Below are 26,216 nucleotides of genomic sequence, written 5' to 3'. Positions count from 1 at the left end.
TTAATATGGAAAATAAATTATGCATTAGCTTTATGAATGTCCCATTATTTCCTGATTACTGTGAAAAGATTGTTGCAATAGGCATTGTATGCGAACACCATTTAGGCGTGGGATCCTCAATAATGTCCAATTGAATACAGATGAGTAAATCATTCTGTTATATAACTCGCAATCCTAAACGGACAAACAGCGCGGCTAACTACAAATTATCTAGTGAAAGAAATAAAAACAAATAGTTTGACACAATGGTCGCAGTTGGACATCGCTAAGAGTCGCCTACTATTCCTATGCTAATGATTCTGGGAGAGGAGCGTGTAAATTGAGTATTCAAGGGAGGAGGGTACGTGGAAGGGAAGGCCAGCAGAGGACGTGTGGAGCAAGCAGGATTCGAAGTCTGAGTGGAATCCAGAAGGACTAAGGACACAGGATCTCCCGGGCTAATCCTCACAATATTTCATCTTTTGCCTGCCCAATAAATCCTTCTACTGCTTCCGAACACCTTTAGCTGAATACGGGAAGGTACCTACTGAACTTTCGCTTGTAACATAATGGAAAACGGCGTGAGATTCTTCGTTATTCTGCCTTAGAAGTTCATAATGAATTTTTCATATATGATCCTCCGTAATCCTGGTTCGCAATACTGTATAAGTCCGTCTTTGTACATCAGTGTTCTAAGGTAGTACGGTAAAAGCAGGGACTCAGGTGTAAAAAAATGCAGGCGTAAAAAAAAAAGAAAGATATTGAACGAGTAGATCAGTGGGTACATCATTGGAAGTATACATATCCATTGCTTTGCTTGGACAATGGCAAATCTGAAAAAGTTTTAGTACTGTCTATAGAACACGTCACACTATAGATCACAATATATGATAATATTTTTTTGTTAGATGTGCCATTATTTAAGGAAGCAGTTGTCAAACGTGGAGGCAAACATTGGAACCAAATATTGCCTAATAATGTTGGGCTAGGCTGGACATACGTTTGGCTTTTTAGAAGAAAGGTTACAGTATTGTTTAAAAGGATGCTCATACAAAGTTTCGTGTGTGTTAGATATCACTTATAAGTCCCTCACAAACGCTTTTCAAAGATGTACGGTTATGGTTAGGTAACTGTTTTTCTGATTACGTACTACTTGGTCATTCCGACCTTTCTATTTGCAGTTTTAACATTGGTTTGGTGTTTGACGTTTTATAGGTACTCTGGGTTCGTATTGTGTTTTGGAACTGTTACTTTAAATGATATCGATTTTTTGCTTTGGGTTCCTTTATACATATTATTATTTACATTGGTATCTTTAATTTGTATCATTGCATACATTATTGTATTTAAGTATTTACCAGTTTTTTGTGAAAAAAAATTAATGTATTCTGTTTTCTTTTATGAACTATGATTTTTTTTTTAATATTTGTCTATTTAATATATCTGATTATTATATTTTTGTGTATAATTGATTTTCTTAAAATTTTTGTCGTCGTTTGTTGAGGCTTAAGGGTTGAATCAAATGGTCAACTCCCGTGTTTCATTTTTTGTTCTTGGAACTTTTGATTGTCAATATAGGACTCAAACTTTTTAATACCGGTCTTAAGATTGTAAAATTTGTAAATTTGAAAAAATTATGGGTTTATATTAAAGGCTCAAATTTTGCTTAATATATTACTTGTTTTTAAAAAAATTACTGCCGACCTAATTTTACTTAGAGTGACCGATGTATCTATTCTTTATCCCCATCTATTTAAATCTATTATTTTTTATTTATTTCTTTTTTGTAACCTATTCAGGTACGATAACTTTGGTTCAAGGAAACAAAGAAGTAGGTTGAGGTTAGCGATTTAGTAAATAAACATACTGGCAATTTAGATTATTAACTTTAATTATTTTCAAATTTACGTAGATAAGTAAAGAGCTTCGTCGAAGTTAATGGCTAAATAAATAATCCATTGCATTTTAAACATTTGCAGTGAAATACTATCAGTCGTTTTCAATAACTAGGCAATACATTACAGTAAGCACCTGCCCCGCCATTTCAGTTACAAAATCGGCCTCAAGAAATCAGTTCATTCACTACTTACGATAATGGGAGAAAGTTGTGTGAATGGTCTTCGTGCTTCGTGTTGTTGACTAAATTCATTAGGGCCTTATGCAACGGGCACCTGCATTTGGTTTCCATTCTGCAGCCAGCGCTCAGGTGAGCCCTTAATGTTCTGCGCTGTTTCCTAACAAATCCAGTCAGTTGGAGACAACACTGGTATTAACGTACCTCCCTCCCATTTTGAGAAGGATAAGATTTTACTTAGAAAAAAAATATGATAGTATAGTTACTGCCTGTAACAAAGAAGTAAACTTATTTGTTGAGGAAGTGATCTTGTGCAACGCATCCAACACTGGACAGCTGCACGGTAGCCATTGTTTGCCATCTACAACGAATGCATATCCTGCTGATCTTGCATTTTCCTCATCATAGGGGGATAAGATATGCTTGAGTAGTATCTCTTTTCATTTGCCTCGAACCAAGTCAATGTACAGCAGTTAAGGATAGTTTTGGAAACCTCACATAAACTCTACCTTAAGAAATGCTTAAAAAAAAATTTATGAACTACTTAATTGATTTCAATAAAACTTTAGTGGTGACGATTAGTTCAAATTATAGAAAAATTAATATTAAAATTTTTTTTTTTTTTCTGAGCATACTTTTGTAAAAATATCTATTTTTTTCATGACAATGAAACGTACGGTTTTTAGTTACTTATTATTAAAAATATCAATAAAATGATTCTAACTCTCATCTAGTACAATTTCTGAGTCTTTTTATTGGAGGCCAGACAAAAAATATAGACAAATCAATTAATGTACTAATTAATATTGTTTTACTTAAAAATTCTTAAATATATATAATTTGATCTTGAAAGATTTCTTGGTCAGAAAAATAAATAAACACATCTGAAAAATAATTAATGAAGTAAGAGAAACTATTTATGGTTAACTTATCTAGAATAATTCCTTGTAGAACAGTAACAAAATTTATTGTAATTTATAGAGTTAATAAAAAAATATAATAATATTATTTCATTTCGAAACTTGCATCTTTCACTTGTTCAAATAATTTTTTTTTTTAAATTCATTGCATAATGAATTATTTGATTTTTTAATTGTTTCTAAAATAAAACTTACAGGCACGATGTAATATGTAAATTAAATTTAAACAGTCGATGCAAGTTTAATTTCTGGAATTGCCATTTGTTTCTTTGTTTTGTTTTTTTGTCACAAAATAGATATTCCTAGTTCTAGGAAATCAAGTTATTGTAGAATAATAAAAAAAAAAATCGTTTATTGAAAAGTTCAATTGGAGATGTACAAATGCTGTCTTATGAATAAAGTTAACAATTTAATTACTTTCTATAAAATAAGAACTCATGATTAGAGCTAAAAATTTCTGGTACACCGAAATAATTAATGTTTTCCTTAACACAAGCCCAAACTCCGCAAAATGGACTTGCTTTTTGGAGCAAAGCCTTTAATTATCACCATTGTTTACTGAGCCTTGTCCTGCAGTGAAAAACATTTTCAATTTCACGCCGTTTTCCATTTTCTGGTGCTTTTTAAATATTGCTCGATTAGATAATCTTAAGTCTCCTCTTCTTTAAGCAAATATTTCAAAAGTGATAAGGACCGTCGCTCCCTGGAGGTCTTAGTGGGGCGGGTCCGGCATTAGTTTCAAATGCAGTTTTGGTTTTATTTGTATATAAATATAATTAAACATCTCATTAAGTGACTGGACCCATTACAGTTAACCCAAATCCAGTTGTTTCATAACTTATGTATTTCTCTGTTTGGGTTAATTTTAATATTTCAAACTAACCTGTCGAATATAAAAAATCTAAAATCTACAAACAGGATTATGCACTAAGGAGGGTTATTACCGACGCTTAGGATTAAATGACCGGACTTCTCCCCCCCTCGTACGATCCTCTAACACAATAGCTGTCATAATGGCATAAGCTCCACTCATAATAGGAGGGGTCGATCTTTAGAAAGGTGCTGGGAAAAAGAAAGTGTGAGAGTGATTTTCCAATGAAAAATGTTTCTTTCACTTTAAAGAAAACATTATTGATTCTGCATGGTCCCCTTGTAGATTATGGTTTAAGTACCCACCTTTTGTAGTATTGTTTATGGCTCGTTTCACATTTCTTATGGAAGGGGCTCTATGAGCTATCTTATAAATACCCCCCGCGAGAGAAATTTAGCTACTTTATGACCATATTAATAACAATAAGGAGAAAATAAGTTTCTTATCACTTAGTCCGCTTTAATCCCGTATTGTTTAGATTTAGACATGCTTCAAGCTCCGTATGGTGGTAACTAGAACGTATACTAGTGTTATTCTTTGCGTGATCATTAAATAATATTGCTCTTATATTGAGTTATATATAATATTTATTAAATTAAGCTCAAAGCACGCTTCTTCAAGATATAAGTGATTAATTTATAGAACTGAGTTTTCCGTTTAGATCAAAAGGATAATGAGTCATTACTTGTTGAGTGAGTGTTATCTAAAGTGGGCGTTTGAGTACTCAGAAGTACTTGTACTTGAGTGGAAACCCATTTTGATCCCAACTCGAGCTCAATCCTGATAGATGTAGAAAGATCTTTCAATTGGGATAAATATTTTTTTCTGCTATTTTCAGCTTCACTACAACCGGGTAACTTGCCTGCGGTAAACTTTAATCTTCCAATATGATTTAAAAAATTGATTGCTTGATAAAATGAATAACTATAAGGTTGCAAATTATAATTTTCTTATAGACAAGAACCCTTGGTTCTTTTCATTTTGTCATCCGTGAATTGTTGCCAACGGCAGTTTCTTCACAAACCTTTGTCATTTTACAATAGTCTGCATAGCACACTTATCGATTTGTGTATTTGTTACAATTTTAGATCTGAATAGATTAATCAATAAATATAAAATGCCTTTCACTTCTATCAAATTATTATTTCAACTTCAATTAAAAAAAAAAAAACCTTCCAGATTTGAAATAACTTGTTTCATACCTCGTCTATAACTCACTTTTATTTTTAGGTTATTAAGAAAGTTAAATCATAATAAAATAATTTTCTTGTCAGCAGTAAGTACTAATTTTTTTCATTTCCATTCGTCTTTTGATGAGAGAAATTTTATGTTTTAAGAATATTTGGATATTATCACCATGTGTAACATTAATTAAAATTGTTGTCACATATTTACCAAAGTTCAATCATTTTAAAGTTGTTCGAATGAAAAGTGATAAGCATTAGTGATAAGCTTCTATAACGAGATTAACATATCTTATCCATCAGTTTAGGACTAAACTGGTCTCTGAATAAATTTATACCCGGAATAAAATTAACACAAAACTGGTTTGCTCCGAGGCTAAAAGGGAACCGACAATATATTTTTTTCAAAAATATTAATATCGAAAACTTACTAGATTAAATTGTGTTAGCTTCATGGCTACGTTAATCCTTGATTTAAGTCTCAGAAAGGGACTACAAATGATTAGGAATTGAAATTAACTTCACGAGGACATCATCTTTATATTTGTTCAGTAATAAGGGAAGTCTAAAGGAGATGAGACTGAAATAGGTGTTGGACGTGAGATCTTTCTTACCTGACGTGCCATTATTACCTATAATACTTATCAATATTCAATAACTCTTGAAAAAATTAGATGATACCGATAAGGAAACCAGTGAAAAGAAAAAGAAAACGATGAACGTTTACAGTTTAGAAAATATTGTCTTATAAATGCTAACTCACGACTGAATTAGCTAGAAAAGAGCCAATTCACGAAATCAACAAGCGCATTACTCTAAAGAATTACTTCTACGATAAGTTGGCTTATCTGCTATATTATTATTGCCTTATCCCCTTCATCGGGATGCCGAGCCGGCTCCTTGTTAACAGATGGCGAATCGAATCCTGTAACAATTTAGTTGCTATGTCTAAATATAGTTTATGCCTGTCAGGGGGAGATTGAGAATCGGATAACCGGGATCGGGTGTTGGCAGTATCAGGAGGTCATCATCACGGTCTCCAGGCAACCTTTGCCAATACTTACTTTATCCTTATATCTTAATGTTTATCCATGACGTTTGTGCTAAATATTTAATATTTTTGTTATCTTTTTTTGATTAATAATTATTATAATTAGGTGTTTTACAGCAAAAACATTTTTTTTTCTTTTGAGGAAGCCATAATTTGGATTTACTTGTCCAATTTTCTGGTGGAAAACGTATTCTCTCATTTTTTATAAGAAATTTATGGACCAAATCGTTAGTTCTCATGTTACTCAAGAGATAGAGCTGCTTGTCCTATTAGTGATTTGAATTAATATTCTTTAAGAAAAAATATATATTATGTATTGCTAAAAAATTAAACATTTTCAAAGTAGATTTTTTTTTTGTAATAAACGTTTTCTTTAAATTCTAAAATAAAATAAATTTATCATAATCTAGATATATGATATGATTTTTAAAAATATATTTCCAAATATAGTCGACTTATAACGTCCGGAAGTTATAATTTTATCTGAAAATAAAAGATTTTCAAAAACTTTAAAATTTTGATTTTTCATACATATTTTTCTTTAAAAAAATGGAAAATAGAAGTTTTCTTTTTTTTTTTTTTTAATATAAAATTTTTCAATTCTAAGAAATATTTGTTAAAGTAGTTACATTATCTGATAAATAAAACAGGGACAGACCATAGCAGCCGAGGTAGATGAGGCGTCACCTCAGCAGCCTCATGTCTGCAATGGCTCCGGTTCAGTTCCGTCCTGGGTGAGTTGACGTTTATTTTGTTGCGGACCTTGATGAATTAAAACAAGATCAGGAGTAAAAATTAAGAAAAATAAGACCGGCATAAATATGAGGGTTCAATTAATTGTCTTGAGTATTTAAATTTAACTATTTAATAATTTATAAAGTTCCTTTGCTTATTGATTTTATTTGAGGAAGTGAAAAAGTATACGGAATCGATGATGTTTTAAATTTTTTAAAAAATGCTATTTTTATCAAACCATTTATTTTCTAGTTGTGGGTTCGTATGTTCATCGCGCTAAAACATCTTTATTTGACCTGTAAACAAGTAGATTATTTGAATGTTGATCAATAATATTGATGTGAAATTATTATAAATTTTTTTTTTGTTTTTATGAAACAAGCAGCCCACTCTGCTTAATTTGCCTTCGATCTATTAGTTTATAGCTACTCGGCGATCTATTAGTTTCACCGATTATAGTATAAATTAACTTTTATTACAATATGATCATCATAACTCCACAACCTGATGTAAAGTGACAGAAATATGTATAAATATTCCAAATAATTACTAAAAACTTAAATATGGTAGTGTAACTTTCTTAACAGCATTAATCTTATATATGAATTACAAAAAATATTTTTAAAAAACTTAAAAAGATTCATAATGTGACGCCTTAACTCTCGGGTTTCGTCAGAACTAAATCGAAATCACAAGAATAAATAAAAAAAATCATCAACTATAGTCAAAAAATTATTCCAAGTTGTTTCAATAATTTTTTTTAAATTACAATATTTTTGGATATTTTTTTGTGGTTTACAATTTTTTTTGTACCTAAATCCAAGGTTCTGAATCAAATTTGAGGTAAACTTTTAGTTTTGTTAAGTGATGGTAATAAGGCGTGTTAAATAGCCTGTTGCATCAGAACCATTGGTCGGGGTTCGGTAACGTATGCCTTCCGCTACTGGTTATTTAATGTTTCTTGAATAGAATTCCAATATACAGTATAATAATATTACATTATCTTATATGAAATAAATATATTGAATTTTTGCATACATTTATTTAATTGATTTATCATTTTTTTATTTTTACGATTTTTCCATAATGGTAATATAGTTTTTAATGTTTTTGATATATTAAGAATTGTCTTACGGGCCATAACTAAGAATATGTTATATCATATTATTTATTTAAGTATTGCAAGTCTAGGCTTGATTTAATCTTTTTTTTCACTTTTTGCTCATTATCTTATTATAACTGTGTTCTTGTTATAATGGACGAACAAATTTTTGGGATGCCCTGCTATTGGTTTTTTGTCCGAAGTTCTTTCTCGTTATGGAAGGGGTATCATTTACGTAGTTAGGAATACATTGCGGTACAAGCCATTGAGGGCATACATCGAGGTACTTACAGATACATGTTAGCCTTGATTATACTAACGGAAAACGAGTTTCTTTATCGATATGTCGTTATGGTGCGGCACGACATCCCTATTTTAGGACAAGGCTGACTCAACGTTTACAGATGTATACAGTGTTAATAGTATCTTTTTATGATTCGATTATATAAATTTGTTTGCTCCTTAACTAGTGAACATTTCAAAAACTTTGAAGGCACGTAGTGGGTGATTAATTCATAAAAATTCTATAAAAAGGAATCAAAAAAAATTTTAAAAAACGTTTTTTATATAAAATTTATTGAAAAATATTAATAATTTTCTTTAAAAACAATTTTGATCCTTTTTCTCAACTTTATTCTTTTTAAACTTCCAACGTTTCGACCACTTAGGTCATTTTCAAGGATTCCTACAAACAGCTCCATTTAACCATTAAAAAAATGGTTAGTAAAAGTTTTAAATTTGGGAAGGTATTTTACAGAAGAATTTGTAAATAGGAATCTATTTTAAAAAAAAAAGACAAAAAATTTTATAATGTTTTTGTGATATTATTTTAATGATTAATTATTTAAAGATAGGACAAAGACAATTAGCCGGCATTTAAAGAATTTTAAAGGTAAAAATGAAAACAAAGTAAAGGTAGGACCAAAAAAATCAGTATGTAAGTGAAGGAAATAGTGAAATTGTTATAAAAGTAATTAAAAGGAGCTGTTTGTAGGAATCCTTGAAAATGACCTAAGTGGTCGAAACGTTGGAAGTTTAAAAAGAATAAAGTTGAGAAAAAGGATTAAAATTGTTTTTAAAGAAACTAAACCACTCTCAAACAAGTATATTAATAAAAAATAAATCTATTAATAATTTTATGAAATACTTGGTTGTTAAAACTGATGATTATATTTTTTTATCTGATTATTATTATTAAAATAGGCTAATAAAAAAAGAGAAATAAATATTACGTTTTATTTTTAAAATGTCATTAAAAGATATAGATCTTTAATAAGCATTATCAGTTTTTAAATATTTTGAAACTTTTCCATCTAATCTTCGTGGACAAAACCGATTATTTAGTTTATTCCTTGTTATTAAAAAATTGCAACTATAATCTTATTTTTTAGTTGGTGTAAGACAGTACAAAAGATTGTACCTTGAAGAGGTCCAGAGTGACTCAGAGAAAGTACTCTTTGTGACGTCAGCCTGTTCTGACTGATTCACGTTTTTTGTAGGCGGTAGGTCTGTTTCTGTCCCACTCTTCAGTTCGTAATTTAGTTCCGTTGGCTTCGAACTAGAAATCATGGGTGCATGGGTTCGAGTCCCGTTTTGGAATTGCTGATAGACAGAGTTGACTGACTTTGTCTGTACTTTAGCCAAGACAACGATTTGGTAAGTCTTGCTTTGTTTTTATATGCATTGTTCTCATTCATTTCCGTTATAAATTTTAATTCTCTTGAATACCTTATAAATCCAAATCCACACAAATCTTCTTGTACGTGACACTTTCTCCAGATAATATGGAATATGGAACACGTCCGATATGAGAAAGCCGATCCTGTGTTTGCTCTTCCCGAGCACGCGTCTTTCTTTGAGTTGCCATCGTTTTCCAAATGATGGGGAAAGTGAATTATCGGCGGCCCCTTTATATCCGAGCGCGATGTCGCGCAAATCACAGGTCGCTCCATCAAATTGGACGGAGTTACGCTCAAAGGACAAATTACACGCATTATGACGAAAAAACGTCGCAAAAGGAACTGGCAAGTGTCTGGATAATGACGTGGAATCTTTAAGGTCAACAATCTTCGTCTTGGAGTCCTTAGCTTGAGAAGGATATCCCACGCGTTCCTGGGTAGTTTGCCTATTATGATCTTTATGGGCTATAATATAATATATTTATATTTAAAACTTTTAAAATAAAATTTCAAAAATATACTCTTACTAGATAATTTGGTCAATATTATATGGCCACAGTAAATATTTTAGTCCATTGCTTTAACAGATCAGAAATATGATACATTTATATGAATATTCTTTTACAAAATCTAGTTTAGATAATTTCTATTTATTTATACAATAATTGATTTTATGGAATATCCCTAAACATATAACATAAAAGAATAAGATTATAAACGTATTGAATTATTAAATTTACTACAAATCGGCAATAACACCAAACCTGCTCAAAACAACAATAAAACTGAAATTATCAACAACAATAAAAACAGTTTATTAAATTAACTGAATTTAAATCCCAAGTCATTTTATAAAAACAATTATGTTACATTATAATTGGAATATTCTTTAATTATTATGAAATTCGCTTTATTATTCAATTATTTTTTCTTCTATTATCCAGCTAGGGAAATATTAGACTAAAGTAATACAATTATTACATGATAATTTTTTTTTTTATAACATTGATTATTTGTAGTAATATTTTATTGTCAGTGTTTTATTTAATGGGTATAACTGGATCGGAAATGCAGAAATTAATGACCGGAAGTGTACTATTATTCGAAATTTCCAATAATTTCATTTAACAATTTGCTAACGGATCCCCTCCGATCCACACACCCGTTATTAAGAATTAATGAATTTATATTTTGCAATAATTCTTTCGCTTGTGACACTTCGCACCGCCCACGTGAGCCGTGCGTTGCATTACTGCAGTACCTTGTCCGAGTATCCAACCTAGCAATTTGAATCCGATGAGCTGAATATTTTAGGGTTTAATAACTGCAATTAGACACCGAATTTCAGCGGTAATTTATTATTATGTAAATGAAAAATGTTGTTATTCATTCCGGGATCCGTTATGCACTCGGTGGGATGTTCATATCCCGTTTAATAATATTTTTACAAATGTTGATGCATATTTTTTCTATAAGATACTATCATGAACTAGTTCACATCAGTGGCAACATATTTTCTTTTTAAAAAATTAGTTCATTATCTGAAAATTTTGCTGGAGATGGTTTCTGAAATTCGAAAAATAGTATTTTGTTTTATTTTTTATTTATTACAATTTTTTTTTTTTTTTTTTGGACCGCCCAATAAAGAGATAGACTCGCCTACAGGCAACCTACGCTGGAACAAATCTCATAAGTTCAGTACCAAAAAGTCAATTGGAAATGTCTTGCGGAGGCGATGCATTCCTACGCTGTCTGGCTTGAAATGAGCTTGTCTACTTATCATATATATATTTGAGGATCATGAAGCTCTATCAGTAATAAAAAAATATATTTTGGCGACGTTTCGAGATTTTATTGTTCTCATAATCAGACCCTACACCACAAAAAAAAGTATTTTTGAAAAAAAGGTTTTCTCAACCAATTATTGATTATTAAAATATAAAAAATACAAGCTGAGATTAATAAAAAACGTATGTACAATACGAGAGTTACCTAAAAATTGCTAGTAATGTTTCTATTTATTTATCTCAATTTATATTCTGTAGATTTTAGTGTTTAATTATTAATTAGAAGGAAAATATAAAATATTAATATATAAAGCATAAATAAACTGAAAATAAATAATTATAAAAGATAAAAGAGTTAGTTCCTGGGAGTATGTAGCACTAAATTAATAATTGTTTTATAAATGTTAATAGACCCCTTAAAAATAAAATATAATAAATTAAAACTAAAACGAGTTATGTAGAGTTGAGTATTCGAAACAGAACCCTTTCTGATTCATTAATTTTTTTGAACCGTAGATTTTTTTTAGTTGAGCTTTGGGGTTCCACTAAACCTTCAAATTCCTCTCGTATCTAATCCTTACAATCCAAAATCCTTCGTAAAATCTTTTTCTTAATCTCAATGCTCCTTACTTTGTCACGAGTAAAATCATCCATAAAGACCTTACTGTTCCATATGTAACCGATCTATCCCGAACCAGATATCACTCCTTCCATTATAAACTCCCTAACCATCAAAACCCTCAAGTATCAAACCTTCCTCTTCTATTCCCAACAATCCGAGAAAAGAAGATGGCCTGGAGACCTTCTAGTGTAGAAATATGATTAGGATGCTACCAATGGTTAGTTTCTCTACATGCCTATATCTCTCCATTTTGATCTAACATCAAATTTACTTGATTTGTTTTTTGTTTGTTTATTTTTTATTCATTTTCGTTTATACTTAATTATTTTATTACTATTTATTTAATTTTTAATTTAATTGAAGTTATTTATAATTTATTTAATATATGATATGATTACTTGATATTTTTTGTGAAGCCAGGTTTTTTTTTTTTTTACTTTAAGTATAAGAGTATGTGTCAAGTATGACGACAGCGAGTGTCTTAAAAAGAATGTACCTTCACACTCCTACCTAACATTGCGTAGTCTTGTTTTATTTATTTTTTTTGTATTTGTAATCGTCAGTAAAACTGTAAGCAATGTCCTTATTATATCTTTTTATTAGAATTTTTATTCCGTAAACTTTACGGTTTAATAATTAATTTAGTAATCCCTTTTAAACAAAAAAAATTCACAGTTGGGCATGACTATGAGAACAATAAAACCTCGAAACATCACCAAAGTATTGTTTATTATTGATAATCTTAAGATCTTCAAAAATGTATATCATTATATCATCATTAATAATAAAGAAAAAACTGTATTAATATATTACATATAGTTAGTTAAGTATCTTATTTCGTTCGTTTTCATATGAGCACTTTTATCCTGACATTTTTATCATTTTCAGTATCCACCCCCTATCGCCCATGGGAGGGATAGGTACCCTCGTTTGTAGATATATACACTCACACTCCCTTAGCTGAGGGATAGGTACCCTCGTTTATAGATATATACACTCACACTCCCTTAGCTGAGGGATAGGTACCCTCGTTTATAGATATATATACTCACACTCCCTTAGCTGAGGGATAGGTACCCTCGTTTATAGATATATACACTCACACTCCCTTAGCTCGATTCTGTTATTAAGAAAAAAAATTAATTCATTTTATGCTTTATTGATCAATAATTGTGCCTTTCCCTCTTACCGTGAGAGCAACAACACCTGTGCCTTATTTCACAACAGTTGCACTCACATAAATCCAACTTGCAGGGCAAGGACAACCCCAATCCTTTCCCTCAACCACACGGGGTAATTTATAATTCCGTTTCCCGAAAAAGAATAGGTATGTAAAAACGTTTCCATTTCTGAACTTCGTGAGGCGACGCCATTATAAATATGAGAAATGTCCGTGTTATTAGAAGAAATTTCGTCACGGAATATCGCTCATGCGTTCTTTTTTTTATCTATGAGACAACGGGTTCTAAAAATTGGTGTAATTTTTCTCTTGGCCGCGACGAGACTTGAATCACCGCCTTGATGATGATCCTTAATCTCGACCAATTAGTGACTGTGTATTTGATCGTGAGCAGACGCCTCATATCTAATCGGGTGTCAGTTTGGATGGGCTCTTAAGAGCGTGAAATGCACACATTTCTTCCGTGTCTCTTGGCCAGTGATGTTCGTTCGTATTTATGTTTCGGAAATTTTTTTTACTAATGTGTAGTAATTTAGCTTGCCTGTCGTTCTCCATCGGAGGGACGATTCGTAAATACAAGGTATGACAGTCAAATTCAGTACTAGAATTAATACTAAAGTAATTAAAGTCATGTACATTGATACATTTGTGGTTAAGTTGGATTAATGTTACAGGCAGTTTATGAATCATCTAAAAAAAAATCACAGAACTATATATTCATTCCAAAAAAAAAAAAAAAGTGATGACTCAAAAATACAGAATTAAAAAAAAAATTAACTTAAAAATACTATAAAGCGCACATTGAAAGTTTTATAACCTTTTTTTCAAATTTGAGATATCTGTAATTTAAGAAGAGTAGCTTTGTACCATTTTATTATAAGTTTTATAGAGTTGTGAATTAGGTTGCGAATCTGTGTCATGTATTTATTTTATATTTACTTAAAATTAATTTTCCTTATCTTGTTTTAAATTATTCCGTTATCATTTATTATATTTTTATTATATCGACTTAATATTTGTTTTGAATTACATTTTGAATTGATTTATTAATATTTTGTTGTTTTATTTGTTAGTATTCATGTAATCATTTAATTTGTTTTCTTCTTTTTACTTTAGTTTAGCCTGTATATATGGTTTGAACGTCCTTAAAAAAATATAAAAATTTTTAAAAAGTTATTTGTTTTTCTCAAATACTTCATTGTTTAATTGCGTTATCTTTCTTGCGGGATTGATATGATTTCCACAAGGATGTACCGACATATGGAATATTGTCTCTAACCATTCAAATTTTTATTTTATTTATATTTCTTTAAAATAATAATTTAAAATTTACAAGAAGTAAATTACATAATTTTCAAATTTCAAAAATTTAGATAATTGTTCTTCATATGTTTTTATACGAAGAACAATTATCTAAATTTTTAAATTTAATTATATACCCTCCTTTCATGATTATATATGTTATATAAATATATATTTTATATTATAAAGTCTAGTATTATATATGATTATATCTATCGTTATTAGGATTTTATTGACTTAAAAAAAAAAATTGAGTATAGATTTTTTACATGCCAACAAATCGAAAAGAATATATATGTGCTATCTTTATGGTTATTATAGCTAAGTGGAGGGAGCAAATATACGATGAAAGAAACAAAATAAATTTAACATAAAATAAAATAAAAAGTAAATATGTACATAAGAAGAAAAAAATAATAGCACAAGATTAATCATGAAAATTAAAATTAACAATAAAAGTATGATGTGAGAAATCATGTATACAAAATTGAAGAATCTATTATGAACAAATAGAGAGTCGTATGTAAATAGTTTAAATATAATGTTAATAGGATCCTTAAAAATAAAATTGAATAAATTAAAAACGAAATGAATCTTGATGTAGAGTTGAATATTCGTAACATAAATTAACCATTTCTGATTCATTAGTTTTTATTTAATATTTTTAAAAATAATTTTTGTGAAGCCAGGGTTTTTTTTTATAAGTATGAGAGTATGTGCTAAGTATGACGATGGTGAGTGTTTTAAGAAGAATGTTACCTTCGCATTCCTACTTAAGATTGCGTAGTCTTTTTTTTTCCAAGTATTAGGAATCGTTAGTAAAACTGGGTCTAACGGGTACATAATTGAAGGATTGGTATCTATTTCTGCCCGGGAGGGATATTAAGGTCGTTCTGGATAACTTAACATTCTTAGCAATTGTAAAAGTTCGGAAGGATCTAAGTAAATATTTTAGTTCGAACGTCTTCAGGCTGTTTCCCCTCAGCTGAAGCAGTCTGGTAGGATTGTCCCACAAAACTTTTACTTCCCGACAGAGGATTTCTCCGCGTTACACAGCTTATCCTGAGCATTATCAGATATGAAGATAGAAAGTCTCTCGGATGGGTTTCGATTCTTGTGGATGCTCATCGAAGAGGCGTGATCTTCGGATAAGGCGGTAAGTCGCCGCCTCGGCATTGACAGGGTGTCATCCGAGATCTGGGTCAAGTCAGGACGTTGTCTTCTTGTTTGTCCATCGGGTTGAGGTGAAAGAGATTGGATATGGATCTCAAGGGGGTTAATGTTGAGGAAGAGCATGGTACGATTATAAGTGTGGGGAGAGTATTCGTGGCTCTCAGAGCCGACAAAGGATTTCGAATGATAATGAAAGAAAGATATTGAAATCAACTGACGTCTATGGAAAATTATTGATTAAATATAATATCAATCAATCATTGCTTAAAAACATAAACATTTTAAAAAGTCATGTGATTGATTGTTATTTTCTTTCATATTACTACGTTGTGGATATGATTTTAATTTCAACATTTTTATTTTTACATTAAATTATTCTGTATTAGGAATATTTTCCATTTAATAATAACGTTTCAGGATCATTGACCCATCTTCTGGTATAACTGTAATGTTTAAAGATACTCTAATTAATTAGTAATTACAATTCCGAATTAAATAAACTATAATACTCATCATTGTTTGTCACTATGGTAAAATGGTCACGAAACGTAGTAATAAATTGAAAATATTTTTAATAAAATAAATAAATAATTACCGCATTTTTTTTTTTTGCTATGTCTTTATTGAGATTTACAACTGTACATAATAATACATTAGTAATTTTGCTGTAACTTTATAATAGAGTGATACAGGCGTGTAGAGAAACCACCCATAGATACCACTCTAATAACGTTTTTACATTAGAATGTCCCGAGGCCATCTTCGGTTACATAGGGAACATTTAGGTTTTTATGGATGATTTCATTTGTGACAAAGTAGAATTAATACGAGAGGAATTCGAAGGTTTAGTGGACCCCCAAAACTCGATTCCGAATGTCCAGATAGGCCTTATTATAGTTAGTGTAGATGTTGTCTATTGTGTAGATCAGTCTTTTGTAATGAATTAGAAGTTTAAACCTTTTGTATAGTAAGTGTTGTAATAGTCAGAGTCGACGTTCAGTTTCCTATCTTTTCAGTCTTGTGTGAGTATTCCAAGTTAGTTGTTTGTCTAGATGTAGTCATAATTATTTAACATTTATTATAAATATTGTTATTGAATATGGATTAGTACGTATTATCATGGATGATGTTCGAATTTTGATTCAGAACAATTAAAATTATACTGAAATAACAAATTTAATGAAAACTGGTTTATTTTGTCTAGAAGCAAAAAAAAAAAAACAAATAATACTTAAAATTACGGTCATAAAATAAAACGTTTGATGTTTGCCGACGATAAAAAAAATGTATAATGTGTAAATAAAAAAAATTAAATATAGTTACATAAAATCTTATTTTTAATTTATCTTGATAGTCTTTCATTTACATTGGGTTTTGATATTATTTAAATAAGTAATTGTTTTTTCTTATCTTTATTTAATTATTATGACTATTCCTTATTGTGGGCCTGCATAAAAAACTTCACCTTCGGCAGTACCCTGCGCCGTACCTGAACAGTCCTATAGCTGCTTGTCTGGCTGGGCCATGGTGTACCCTTACTATACTGAAGGAACTTAAAAATATTATTGACTTTGCAAGGATATGACCTGCTGTTTCGAAATTATAATGTCCATTATCTCTTTTATTGAACGTACTAAGTAGTCGGCGAAACTTCAAAGAAACCGCACACCTTATGAATATTTGACCGATAGGCTTCAAAAGTTTTTTAGTCGGTGATTTTTTTGTAAGTGGGAATTCCCCGATCACTAAAATAGGACTTCCAACTTCAGGGCTTTCAGATTGGTTGGTATTGGATCATTGAAATAAATTTAAATGAAAGGGTGTTTTTTAAAAATAATTGTCATGGAATTTATTCTCCTCTAGAACTAAAAAGAAAACACCACATGAGTATATGGATGAATTCATGAAAATTGCTTCCAGTACATCGTACACTGCGTTTATTCTTGTTTTTAGCGAGACGATCCATTCATAACTGATTCAAAAAGATCTTTTTACTGACATTATGAATCAGTAAAACATTGAGGTAGAGCAGAGATTTGAATTGCTAATATATTTTAGAAACTTCACTCATTTTTTTTCTTTTAGATAATTACCAAAAAATATATATAAGAAAAACCCCAAATTTTTGGAAGAAACTCCCGTTTTAAGAGTAACATTGAGCCCGTAACGGTAGGGATTGCCAAGAACAGGGAAAGGCATTTCGTGTGCGAGGACACTGGGAGAGAAAAGAGAATGTTTTCCTGGCAGTACAGTTGTAACAGGCAAAGCTTATTTAGGCTAATCATTCCTCATGATTACGTTTTTGGACTTCCTAAGAAGGCAAGGAAATGATTATCTTGTTGTTTCTAAAAAACAGAACTACAAACTTTTTCTATTTCTCTATTCTCTTCATTGTACACTACTATTATGTTTTAAGAGGTTTGGTATACATGTATTATTATAAGTAGTATGTAACGATTATTGGATTCTTTAAAATGTTGGGACATCATATTGAAGTAATACATTTGGTAAAGTACTCTTTTGATATAAATCTCTTGATCTCTTTCTGTGGAGACAGGGCTGTACTAAAAACACCTCTTTATGAAAAATAAAACTGAAGATTTTTAAGTTTTTAACTATTTTTTTTTTTTTTTTTTGTCAAAAAATGAGTTGTAATTTCCTAAAAAGAGAGAACTTAAAACTTTATTTTTTATAAGTTTGCGGAAGTTTTTTACAACTCCAAATTTGATATTTATATCAGTGTAAAAAAAAAAATTTTAAATTATATTTTTAAAGTATTTAAATTAATTTGATAATTTAATTAAGCTTAATATATAGCAGTCATGACAAAACACCTGGAAGTAAAGAATAAATTATTAATTTAAATGTAATCAGCAATACAAGGTTCAAATTAAGGAGGCTGCCATCTATCCCAGGAAGAATAAAAAATATTAAAATAATAATAAAAATTTCAAAATAACGTTTCATTGTCCAAATCATTATTATATATAAAAAAAAATAATAGTATATTTCATTGTAAATACTATGCAATTTTATAGTATATTATAAATAAAAATGTAATCATACAACTTTGATTATTGTGTATTTATGACGCGCGTTAATCAATATTAAATAATTGTGTTGTTCGTTGTGAAAAATATTCCAACTCAATGCATGCGATTCAATTTCAAAATGACGATTTAAAAGATTACTACGTACTAACTTTAGTTAATTAAAACCATTATTCATTTTGAATTAGAATTGAAATGTCTTGGAAGACTTTTAAAATGCATGAGGTGATTTTCTACTCTGCTGTCCGAATCATTTATATATAAAAACATAATTAATATATTCCATTGAGAATAATGTGAAACTTACAGTATATTATTAATAAATAGGTGTATAATCATCCTACTATTTAGTATTGTTCTCTCCGGAAGCTGTACTTAGAAAAAAATAAATTCCGTTTGAATGGTTGTTGAATGATGTTTAAATGACGAGTCGTGAACTAAATTGGATAATTTTATTGTTTATTGTTTAAAAATATTCCAGCCTAATGCCCGCGTCCCGCCTACAGTAACAGCCGTGACGCTCGCCCTCGCGTGACGAGGTAGAATTAGCAGTTAATATTGAGAACTGTTATCCCATCACAGTAGCAGTGACTACAGATGTAAACGCTGGGTGCGGCCGGGCTATATATCTGATCCCGCTAGTCTCCTTCGGCTCAAATCTAGTCTTGACAAGTTGCAGATTACTGTTCCCTCTTACGTCTAATATGGAATCTGTAGCAGGATGCAAAACATCTCCCTGACTTGGAGCTTTCATTAGCTTCAAGATCTGAATATAATATGACTGCGGGATTGTTTTCTGAATAACGGGACCGAATAACCATGGGGTAGATTCCTGAAATCACAGATTCCTTTTTCCAAAGTGGCTTCCAGGAGAGGGTCGACTCAGGTTCTTAAGGGGAAAAAATTACCGGCTTGAGCTAAGAAGTAGTGGATCGGCCTAGAAATAGGAACCAAGGTAGTGAATAATTAATTATGAGTAGCACCATTCCCATGAATCTATCGATGTAGTCAACCCTTGGATTTATTTAAACTTTCCGCTATCAATAATATTGAAGCCTATTTATTTTTTATCTAAAATTTATTAAAAGAGATAACTAACCAAGGGGGGTTAGTCAATTAAGTTATGACATTTCAGCACGGAAAAGGAGGCAGAATAAAAGTAAATTTTTAAGAACATTATATATAATCGTCGCTGTGCTTTATTAGTCATTACAATAATACTTGCTTTAAAAAAAAAATTATTTATTAAATGAATAATTTTTTATTCCGAGGAGGAGGAAGGGGGGGGGCAGCTGCCCCCTCTGGGTGCATCCACATAACTTACTAACCTTAGAGATAAAAGTTTCTGCTTTAGAGATAATTTCAGATATCAGGTTGACATTGGCTTGTATAACCTTTACCTATGATTTATTCCTTGAGAAAACTTTAATTAATTTGTTACAATCTGAAATTAAGTGTTTGTAGCTTAGTAACTTTTAGAGGAAACACTCGGAGAAAGATTTTAATGGAGAGGGTAAGATAGCACGAAAAGTGAAGCCAAAACGGTGGACCTTATGATGGTCCTAAGACCGTAGCAGAGGTTAGGGAAAGAGTACGAGCCAATCAATGAGTTTCAGTTCATTTACAATGGCGGACATTCCTATTAATTTTAACGTAATCCTAAGCCACCGAAGGTGTGGCCTATAGGCTTCACTTTTACTTTGAAGAAGAGTAGCGTTATGCCACGCACATATGTCTGCCAACACTCAAAATGAAGGAAATTTAACTTACTATAAAGTAGTTTATGACACTTATCTTTGTAGGGGTAGTAGTTTTTATGATATTCACATATAGATATAAATTTGGCAAATGAAAATTTGTCTGAACAACAATAAATCAATTTATTTTAGCAAATTTCATGTCCTCTATTACTCCTACGAAAATAAACATCATAAACTACTTTATAGCTCATTAAACTAGCTTTAATTTCAGTGCTAATAAACATCTGTACGACAAATGGTTTTTGAGATCTAAATTTTTCAAAATAAATTCACTAACTACTGATCTTTTAGTACGTCCCATACAACATTTTTATGAAATGTTGCTTTTTAAAAAGTTATATCTCGAAAACTATTTAACGTAAATAACTCTATTAGGACTCATATTTTAGCAAATTTACTCTTCTTTAAATGACGTTCTCTTAGGTTTTCTTGTGTTGTTCCTACTTTTTATGATATAGAGCTCCGAATGAAAAATTAGTTTTTTTTTATCGCTTTGAAACAGCCGCCATTTTTTATTCACCCTACCTATGCTTGACACTCATCAATTTTGGCTATTAATTATACATAGTTTTCATTAAAGTAATCAAAAATTGGAGTGAGATAACTGCCTTTTTTCTCCTTATGGGCTCTTGTACTATGAGGTCTCTAATGTTTATCCAATATTTTTGGGAAGGTTTGTTGGCTATCCCCCTAAGCATGGATGACTGGGTTTTCAACTTTATTTTTATTGAAGAATTTATTTATTTATAGTTATAAGTAATACATAGGGCACATATCTTGGATCTTGCCGCATGGAAGATCCAGATAACTGTTTGGGCGTGAACAGCTCAAACGGACCGTATAGTGGGGCTTCCTGCGGTGTCCTGGCCATCTTGGAAGCATTGCTTCTAGACTTAACCATTTAATATTGTGATAATTGCATCGATTATGACATGTAATTTGTGGAGAACCTTCTAAGTATCATTCGAAGTGAAATCCAAAATTAAGAGAAAAAAAGTATGTTAAAGATAGAGCTGAATCCACTAGTGCACTTAATATAGTTCTATAGAGCACGACTTATTTAATTTATTAATCGTTTTAAATATTATTGATTTTATAAACTGTGTTTAGTGAATCCCCTCTTATATTTATCTAATAATAAATTATAGTGTCATATTAAGTTATGCTAGATTAAAAAAAGATTGTTCACCCGGGAAGTTCCACCTTTTTCCGAGTGCCAATTTTCATCACTAACCTTTCGTCCAAAGATTATTTTTTGTTAATATTATTATGAAATAATAATATTAATAAAAAATTATTAATGCATTGACTGATTTGTTTTCTTTTTTTGTTGCAGGTGAGTTTCTACAGTCCACTTCTGTCATTTTCACTTTTGGAAATGGTAACCCATGTAATTTAAGAAAAAGAATGCATGCTGCAATCGATATTTGACGATTTCCCCTATCGATTTGTCCTCAGTGAAGTCATCGATTTTTGATAACTGAACTAATAAATTCCCTTTCAGGAACTGTCTTACTGTAAATGTTACGGTTGCATAAAATATTATATTTATTTCAACAATCGCAATTTTTAATTGTTTAATGTTTTTCATTGTGCTATTAATTTCCTGCCTTGAATATTTCATGATAACTGAAAACCGTCACCGGTAGATTATAACACTTTCACACTTTTTTGCTAACACAAATTTGGGTAAAAATGCTTTGAAAATATTTTATTCTGAAATTGATACTGATATATTAAGAACTACATTATTTAATTTACAAATTTTTGCTATGTATAACTACGTTTTACTTTTATCTAGAACGTGTTGGTACTAAAAAGAAATTACTAATTTGTGACTGATGCTGCTTGAAAAAATAAAATTATTTAATTAATTTCTGTAATTCAGAACAATTAATTTTGTAGTATTGTCAAAAGCTAGTTTCATTAATTAAAAGCGATTAAGAAGAAATTCATAACTTTCGAAGTGAACTTGATCAAATCATTTTAAAGTCCTGAAAAATATATGTTTTCTAAATTGGTGGATCTGTATTCGCTTAAGAACAACATTGAATATTCTTCATAATTGTGCTAAGGTCGACTCCAGATCCATCGAAAGCATTTCCACAATCTAATAATAAAGTATAGGTTTTTTGAAAAGCAATAGACTTTGATATTAATACCTTAATGCTCAGTTGTTCCAAAACCGTTTTGTTCAATTAGTTTTCTGAATTTGATTAGAATTATCACCCAGAAGATTGGATAGGTCTATAAACCCTATACCACCTACAAAAAATAGTTCAATTATATCAAAACGTGTAGTTGAAATTCCCCAAAGCGTATATGTAGATAACTTTATGGACTATAGTTCCAAGTACATATACATAATTCTTCGACTTTTACAATTAAAAATTCACAACAATAAACTTATATATTATAAAAATCTCATAAATATTAAATAGGTATAATATATGGATTAAATTAATTTCTGAATATAATATAAAAATACTAATCTGGATATTGGTTCAGAAATTGTATTTATTTATTATCTACTAATTTTATTGATAACGCTTGCTTATCAGGTGTTGTACTTTGAGATTAATAAACTTGTGCGATATCATTTCCCCATATCGAATAATAATAATGAATAATTTTTATAACCTTTTAGATTTTAAAGTAGCAAACTTTGAAGATATTTTTTTCGTACTTTACTCTGGTCAAATTTAAAGATGACAGACCATATTTTTTCATACTTATTTAAGGCTTTAATTATTATTTATTATGTGAATGCCATTTATCTTATAATGCACTTAATTAATTTTTTTTAGAATTAGATCATTATTACAAAATAATAAATCAATTCAGTATACACAACCCGGTAATATCCCAATGTTTCCGTTATACCATAGCTTTCCTCTCCACCAACGCTGGTTATAAACGCCTTCTTATCTGATCCACTATAGACAGAGATAATGATCTGTTTCTCGAGCATTCTTAATTTTAATACCTCATTTTATTTTGTTTCTGGATTTTATAATCTGAGCGAGGAACGCAGGATTTATCCTGGGAAGGAATTCAAACGACTGCAATATATTTGTTTTTATAACAGCGATACGGCATTTGATGTCTTTATTAAGTCTGCAAGGCCTCAAATGTGAGTCTTATATTATGGTGATAGCAGCTGAAAAAATCCTATATCTATAAAAATGTCAACATTGTTTCTAACTACATAGTAAAGGTCTGGTTGGCAGTAGTGATCCAATTTGTCAAGGGGTACCGTTAGAAAATTAAGATTTACGGATACATTTTAATAAATTTTTTAAAAAGTTTCTTCAGTTAGGTCAATCTATTTTAAGAGGCACTGGTTGCTAAACCACAATATACAGAAAATATCATAATTTTTAGGTACGTTCCTTAATTTTTAAAAATAATTTTTATTGTATTAATTTTTCAAATGGCAGCCATTTGTATTTCAGTTTTACAGTCATTTTGACGTTTTTAAATTACTCAATGCAGGAGTGTATAAGGTGTATTTAAAATAATATGCATTGTGCCCGCATACATTCTGGTCTTGAATGAAATCATAGCCCAGTTTATGAAATATATGTTGTGAAATTAATAAAATGAGAATAAACAATGTTCAATTTTTGTAAAGAAGAAAAATTTCTCATCCTTGTTTATGTATTTATATAGGGGTAGTAATAAATAGTTTTTCTGCTATTTTTGTATCTTTCTTAACCACCACTCAGGCCATATTGTCGTATTGAGTAACCAGGGCTTTTAAAATTCATTGCAATTATTTGTTCATTTTATTTATTTATTTATTTTTTTAATTTCCATAGTTGAACATTTTGTAAATTCATCTCATTAAAACACTGTACGCCATCAAACTCCGTCATAAATTTCAAATTCTATATTTCATTTTGGCTTGGTACAAAAAATTGTCAATTTTAGTGAAAAATGCTATTTTTTAACTGAAACATCTCTGTTAGATCAGTTAAAAACTTGAAAATTTAACCTGTAAAAGGCCTGTATAGTGTCAAACTATTTTGAATTTCAACTTTTTAGCCTGAACTCAAAGTATATGTTGGAACTGAATTTTGTTTGCTATAATTAGTGAATTCCGTCCCTAGCCTAGCTGACTCCATACTTGAAACCGAAACTGAAAATATGGGACCTGACGATCCAAGGTGCTACTTCAGTAGCCTGAGATGGTTTTGAGATCTCCAGGTAGCTTTGTCCTATAGTCACAAAAGATTAAATTGGGTCATGGTAAAAAAGGGTTTCGTGCCCCTTAATAGTGATTGTTATAATAGTAAGATATTCAATAGTTTGGCAAGGTCTCATATTACTATTACTAAAATTCTCAAACCTGGATCCAGCCCAATGATACTACTCCCACTCGGGAACAGAACTTGGGCGCAGGTGTGTTGCCGCCCCCTTGCTACCTGCTACACCCCTACGCCATTGTGAGGATCATCTCCGCTCCATATTTATTGTGGTGGTAGCCCTACAGTAATCTTTTCAGTTCCATCTTTTTCCATACCAACGATTGTATACTAATCCTACAGAGGCCCTCGAAGGACAGTTTTTATCCGATTTTATAATATTTTGGTACCTGCCCTCATTTCTTTTATGATATCGGAACTGCATCATGTGGAAGCAAACCGTTACGTAACTAATGAGAAACCTTTGTATCTCCTACTGACAACATGAAAATGAAAGTAAACTGCTGTTATTAATTGTATGATATTTGATATTTTTATCTCATGAATAAAAGATTTCATTAAATTTAAATTAAATATAATGTATCCAATTAAGTCTCAACACTCTTCATTAATATTTTAAATGTCGTAAGTTTTGGCAATCCTCAAAGGCAATTTATTAAATAGCAGTTTCAATTATACACTCATTATTAACAATTTTAAACAAAAATATTACTAATAAATTAGTATACATTAACTACAAATTTACAGCCTTACATCCTACTATTAAAAATTTGTGCAGGCTGTCCAGCTCCAATAAAATTAGTCAAATCAACCTATAAAACAATAAAACATTACGGAACCATATCAATTTATTAATAACCATTGCCTTATCTTATGCTTATTTACCTATGTATGTCACTATTTCATTTAATTTTAAATAATTTTAAGTGCTTTTAATCTAAAAATTGATATCACTCACTTATCAACAATTTTATTTAACCTTCCTTATAATCTGTCAATTTATTACAAACTGAATTTGAGTTTAAATTCATATTTCTATTATGATTAAAAATCATTTAAAAGTTAGTTTTAAATAATAACATAAAATGTAGCCATATTATTCACAAATTAATTTTACTTTAAATGTCTGCATAATGTTGGTTCAAATTTCTTGTATCTGTTTTAAAATTCACTGTATAATTAATATTTTTTTTTTTAGCCTATTATTTATTTTCTTTGTGCTAAGTCATTATATTCTCAAAATCAAATTTATGTTGATTTCTGTTATGATCGACTGGTGTTGTGCTATATTCAATAAATTGAATTTAACAAATACGCTTATTGAGGTTGTTAATTTAGGAAAAACCATAAAATATCTGAGACTATCATTCTCAATGCATTTTTTTATTCTTATTAATTGAAATTTACTTAAAAATTTACATTGTAAATATGATATGAATTATAATAAAATAGCAAGATACAGAGTTGTGGAGAGATTACTCATTTTTAGTACTGCATTAACATTTCTAAATTAGAAGGTTTCGAGGCCATCGTCTTTTC

At 30.2% G+C, this 26,216-nt stretch overlaps 1 protein-coding gene across 3 annotated transcripts in view; it reads left to right on the top strand.

Annotated features, from left to right (window-relative positions):
- LOC106685449 (rho GTPase-activating protein 20) overlaps positions 1-26,216 on the top strand; it is a 158,830-nt gene that overhangs the window by 38,144 nt on the left and 94,470 nt on the right. The window contains exon 1 of one of the 3 annotated variants that reach the window (XM_014428123.3): positions 13,638-13,764. The exons of the other annotated variants lie outside the window; for them this stretch is intronic. Within the exon in view, the coding sequence (XP_014283609.1) occupies positions 13,681-13,764 (84 nt within the window). The 5' untranslated portion in view covers positions 13,638-13,680. Of the gene's footprint in view, positions 1-13,637; positions 13,765-26,216 lie in introns of those variants that run through there. 3 annotated transcript variants of the gene reach the window in all.

The sequence above is a fragment of the Halyomorpha halys genome, unplaced genomic scaffold (assembly GCF_000696795.3).
Source record: "Halyomorpha halys isolate HHAL.00 unplaced genomic scaffold, Hhal_1.1 Scaffold694.1, whole genome shotgun sequence".
NCBI classification, from domain to species: domain Eukaryota; kingdom Metazoa; phylum Arthropoda; class Insecta; order Hemiptera; family Pentatomidae; genus Halyomorpha; species Halyomorpha halys.
Note: the sequence above shows the minus strand (reverse complement) of the source record. Positions and strands in the feature narration are given on the sequence as shown.